Here is a 6,000-nt window from a genome sequence, read left to right as displayed (position 1 = left end):
TTTCTTGTTAAAATATTGTATTTGAATACATTTTGTCGAACATTTCAAATATTTTTTGACTCTTTTATGTCTACGTGACAATTGTGCTAAAACACTTCAGTCAATTTATGACTCCTTTGTTCATAATATATTTCATTGTCTATTTTTTGTAAAACATGAGAAGTATATGAAAATTTATACAAAATGTCAATATCACGTAGAAGAATTGACTGCTCATAAAATAATTTTACTATCAGGTAATGTCACTACCAAGATCCCATAACAGCTAAGCATTAAATACACAGGAAGTTGTAAATCTAATTGTACACTCCAAATCACACACACACACACACACACACACACACACACACACACACACACACACACACACAATATTAACTGTTAAACCATTCACATATACCTTAAAAGGCACTATTCATATTAACAGGCAAACCATTCACACATACCTTAAAAGGCACTATTCATTATACTATAATTGATATTTAAAGCTTGTTTTTGAAAGAACACGTAACGGAGTATGAAGAGATTTTTCGTCATTTTTGCCAACCATGCTAGCACTTGTGTAGAGGTACTAACATGTGAAAGACTGCTTCAGACAAGGCACTGTAATTGTCTGTTGTGTACAGAGTAAAACAAAGATACATGAAGATTCAGCTGAGGAGAGTAGTCAGTGCATCAAAGAACTTTGCTCGGTCATCTGTCTTCAACTGAACAACTGAAAAGAAATAAATGTCCATGATTAATTAGTATGTGAATCACAAAACAGAGTGGGACTATAAAACATAATTCTTTACTACAGGCTAGTTACTTTTTACTAAACTTATAATGTAACAGTAGGCAGTTCACATTTTGTTTAACTGTTTTTTACCAAACCTTTTGTTTATTCTAGAATTTGACACACAAGCCCAGCCCTGAACTATTGTCACTGAACTACTTATTTCCTTTAAAGTTTCAGGAACTCATTATGTCTCAAGCAACTCGTTATATTTTCATACACCTAACTTCTTGTCTTTCACTTTTTGATACTCCCCAAAATGCCCCTATCTCACAGTCAGTGAGCCATACCAAGAGCTGTAAGTGGTGCATAAGGGGAAGAAAGCAGTCGTGGGAGGGGGACCGCGAGTGAGAGAGAGGCTATGTACCCCCGCTACCCACCATAAAAATATAAGAGCGTCAAATGGCACACACCTGTAACACGAGACTAAGGCTACTCATGGAAGTGATGCTGCTGTTGATAGCAATTGTCAATGTCATATGAATGTTATTGCTGCTTACATTTTACTCTCACTACCAATAAAGCAGCTGGCCTCTACACTGACAAAGAATTGTTCTGTCATACTGTCAACAGTTATTCACCTTCGAATTTATGATCGTGACTGTACTGAGAGGTCTGCTTAATTTCATACCACTAAACTGTTCCTTTACACTTCCAGTGAACTATTTAAGCAAATGTAACAATCTAAATTTCTTAATACTGTTTCACTGCAGCACAAATTAGATCACTTGCATTTATACAAATTTTATGTAATGAGGTTATATATATAAAAAAAACAAAGATGATGTGACTTACCAAATGAAAGTGCTGGCAGGTCGACAGACACACAAACAAACACAAACACACACACTAAATTCAAGCTTTCGCTACAAGCTGTTGCCTCATCAGGAAAGAAGGAAGGAGAGGGAAAGATGAAAGGATGTGGGTTTTAAGGGAGAGGGTATGGAGTCATTCCAATCCCGGGAGGGGAAAGACTTACCTTAGGGGGAAAAAAGGACGGGTATACACTCGCGCACACACACACATATCCATCCACACATATGCAGAGACAAGCAGACATATTTAAAGACAAAGAGTTTGGGCAGAGGTGTCAGTCGAGGCAGAAGTGCAGGGGCAAAGATGTTGTTGAATGACAGGTGAGATATGAGTGGTGGCAACTTGAAATTAGCGGAGATTGAGGCCTGGTGGATAACGGGAAGAGAGGATATATTGAAGAGCAAGTTCCCATCTCCGGAGTTCGGATAGGTTGGTGTTAGTGGGAAGTATCCAGATAACCCGGACGGTGTAACACTGTGCCAAGATGTGCTGGCCGTGCACCAAGGCATGTTTAGCCACAGGGTGATCCTCATTACCAACAAACACTGTCTGCCTGTGTCCATTCATGCGAATCGACAGTTTGTTGCTGGTCATTCCCACATAGAATGCATCACAGTGTAGGCAGGTCAGTTGGTAAATGACGTGGGTGCTTTCACACGTGGCTCTGCCTCTGATCGTGTACACCTTCCGGGTTACAGGACTGGAGTAGGTGGTGGTGGGAGGGTGCATGGGACAGGTTTTGCATCGGGGGCGGTTACAAGGATAGGAGCCAGAGGGTAGGGAAGGTGGTTTGGGGATTTCATAGGGATGAACTAAGAGGTTACGAAGGTTAGGTGGACGGCGGAAAGACACTCTTGGTGGAGTGGGGAGGATTTCATGAAGGATGGATCTCATTTCAGGGCAGGATTTGAGGAAGTCGTATCCCTGCTGGAGAGCCACATTCAGAGTCTGGTCCAGTCCTGGAAAGTATTCTGTCACAAGTGGGGCACTTTTGTGGTTCTTCTGTGGGGGATTCTGGGTTTGGGGGGACGAGGAAGTGGCTCTGGTTATTTGCTTCTGTACCAGGTCGGGAGGGTAGTTGCGGGATGCGAAAGCTGTTTTCAGGTTGTTGGTGTAATGATTCAGGGATTCCGGACTGGAGCAGATTCGTTTGCCACGAAGACCTAGGCTGTAGGGAAGGGACCGTTTGATGTGGAATGGGTGGCAGCTGTCATAATGGAGGTACTGTTGCTTGTTGGTGGGTTTGATGTGGACGGACGTGTGAAGTTGGCCATTGGACAGGTGGAGGTCAACGTCAAGGAAAGTGGCATGGGATTTGGAGTAGGACCAGGTGAAACTGATGGAACCAAAGGAGTTGAGGTTGGAGAGGAAATTCTGGAGTTCTTCTTCACTGTGAGTCCAGATCATGAAGATGTCATCAATAAATCTGTACCAAACTTTGGGTTGGCAGACTTGGGTAACCAAGAAGGCTTCCTCTAAGCAACCCATGAATAGGTTGGCGTACGAGGGAGCCATCCTGGTGCCCATGGCTGTTCCCTTTAATTGTTGGTATGTCTGGCCCTCAAAAGTGAAGAAGTTGTGGGTCAGAATGAAGCTGGCTAAGGTGATGAGGAAAGAGGTTTTAGGTAGGGTGGCAGGTGATCGGCGTGAAAGGAAATGCTCCATCGCAGCGAGGCCCTGGACGTGCGGAATATTTGTGTATAAGGACGTGGCATCAATGGTTACAAAGATGAACACACCCGTCAACTCCTATCCTTAATAAAAGTCCTTAATCTTTCCTCTCCCACATCCACACCGGCTGTTCAGAGCATCCTCCTACAGGCCAACCGTAAATTAGAACAGCATGCCACCCTCCACCTCAAAAAACTATCCAATCTCCTGGTTTCCCACCTCCGGAAAGGCAACTCACTCACCCTTCACAACCTTTCCAGCAAACCTCAACCTCCTCTCATTGCACACAAACCCAGTCTCTCCCATCTACTCAATCTTCCACTTCCAGCTCCACTCCCTCCAAAACCTCAAAATTCCGATCAACACAGTCTGGAACCACAACACCCTAATTCAGTAGTTAACCTTTCCTCCAAACCTCTCTCCCAATCCGAAACCTCTGTCCTATCCAAAGGCCTCACCTTCAGCCCCACTCCCAGATTCAACCAAACAGCCCTCGTCAAAGATTTACTGTCCTACACTCGTACTCTCTGCTGGAAGTATCACTTTGCCACGAAGAAAAATGATCCTAATCCTACTCCTAATGATCCGACTCCTCAAGACACCATCCAAATTGAACCCTGCCTGGAACAGTTCCGTCCTCCGTCACAGCGGGACCCACCTCCTCTTCCTCAAAATCACCCTCTCCAAACCTTCCAGGAATTTCTGACTTCCAGCCTTGCATCTCAATCCTTCTTAAAAAACCTTAATCCTACACCCAACATCACCACTGCTGAAGCCCAGGCTATCCGTGATCTGAAGGCTGACCGATCCATCGTCATTCTTCCGGCGGACAAGGGTTCCACGACCGTGGTACTTGATCGTCGGGAGTATGTGGCTGAGGGACTGCGTCAGCTTTCAGACAACACCACATACAAAGTTTGCCAAGGTAACCCCATTCCCTATGTCCAGGCGGAGCTTCAAGGAATCCTCAGAACCTTAGGCCCCCTGCGAAACCTTTCACCTGACTCCATCAACCTCCTGACCCCACCCCTCCTGACCCCACCAACACCCCGCACTCCTACCTTCTACCTTCTTCCTAAAATCCACAAACCCAATCATCCCGGCCGCCCCATTGTAGCTGGTTACCAAGCCCCCACAGAACGTATCTCTGCCTATGTAGATCAACACCTTCAACCCATTACATGCAGTCTCCCATCCTTCATCAAGGACAACAACCACTTCCTTGAACGCCTGGAATCCTTACCCAATCTGTTACCCCCGGAAACCATCCTTGTAACCATTGATGCCACGTCCTTATACACAAATATTCCGCACGTCCAGGGCCTCGCTGCGATGGAGCATTTCCTTTCACGCCGATCACCTGCCACCCTACCTAAAACCTCTTTCCTCATCACCTTAGCCAGCTTCATTCTGACCCACAACTTCTTCACTTTTGAGGGCCAGACATACCAACAATTAAAGGGAACAGCCATGGGCACCAGGATGGCTCCCTCGTACGCCAACCTATTCATGGGTTGCTTAGAGGAAGCCTTCTTGGTTACCCAAGTCTGCCAACCCAAAGTTTGGTACAGATTTATTGATGACATCTTCACGATCTGGACTCACAGTGAAGAAGAACTCCAGAATTTCCTCTCCAACCTCAACTCCTTTGGTTCCATCAGTTTCACCTGGTCCTACTCCAAATCCCATGCCACTTTCCTTGACGTTGACCTCCACCTGTCCAATGGCCAACTTCACACGTCCGTCCACATCAAACCCACCAACAAGCAACAGTACCTCCATTATGACAGCTGCCACCCATTCCACATCAAACGGTCCCTTCCCTACAGCCTAGGTCTTCGTGGCAAACGAATCTGCTCCAGTCCGGAATCCCTGAATCATTACACCAACAACCTGAAAACAGCTTTCGCATCCCGCAACTACCCTCCCGACCTGGTACAGAAGCAAATAACCAGAGCCACTTCCTCGTCCCCCCAAACCCAGAATCCCCCACAGAAGAACCACAAAAGTGCCCCACTTGTGACAGGATACTTTCCAGGACTGGACCAGACTCTGAATGTGGCTCTCCAGCAGGGATACGACTTCCTCAAATCCTGCCCTGAAATGAGATCCATCCTTCATGAAATCCTCCCCACTCCACCAAGAGTGTCTTTCCGCCGTCCACCTAACCTTCGTAACCTCTTAGTTCATCCCTATGAAATCCCCAAACCACCTTCCCTACCCTCTGGCTCCTATCCTTGTAACCGCCCCCGATGCAAAACCTGTCCCATGCACCCTCCCACCACCACCTACTCCAGTCCTGTAACCCGGAAGGTGTACACGATCAGAGGCAGAGCCACGTGTGAAAGCACCCACGTCATTTACCAACTGACCTGCCTACACTGTGATGCATTCTATGTGGGAATGACCAGCAACAAACTGTCGATTCGCATGAATGGACACAGGCAGACAGTGTTTGTTGGTAATGAGGATCACCCTGTGGCTAAACATGCCTTGGTGCACAGCCAGCACATCTTGGCACAGTGTTACACCGTCCGGGTTATCTGGATACTTCCCACCAACACCAACCTATCCGAACTCCGGAGATGGGAACTTGCCCTTCAGTATATCCTCTCTTCTCGTCATCCGCCAGGCCTCAATCTCCGCTAATTTCATGTTGCCGCCACTCATACCTCACCTGTCTTTCAACAACTTCTTTGCCTCTACACTTCTGCCTCGACTGACATCTCTGCCCAAAC

The 6,000-nt window shown here is 46.3% G+C and overlaps 1 protein-coding gene across 1 annotated transcript in view; it reads right to left on the bottom strand.

Annotated features, from left to right (window-relative positions):
- The window catches only part of LOC124545317 (cell division control protein 45 homolog), a 145,786-nt gene continuing 139,786 nt past the window's right edge, over positions 1–6,000 (bottom strand). The window contains exon 14 of the mRNA XM_047124219.1: positions 1–715. Within this exon, the coding sequence (XP_046980175.1) occupies positions 651–715 (65 nt within the window). The 3' untranslated portion in view covers positions 1–650. The remainder of the gene's footprint in view (positions 716–6,000) is intronic.

This window comes from Schistocerca americana, chromosome 8, assembly GCF_021461395.2.
Source record: "Schistocerca americana isolate TAMUIC-IGC-003095 chromosome 8, iqSchAmer2.1, whole genome shotgun sequence".
NCBI classification, from domain to species: domain Eukaryota; kingdom Metazoa; phylum Arthropoda; class Insecta; order Orthoptera; family Acrididae; genus Schistocerca; species Schistocerca americana.
This window is presented reverse-complemented; position numbering and strand designations above follow the sequence as displayed.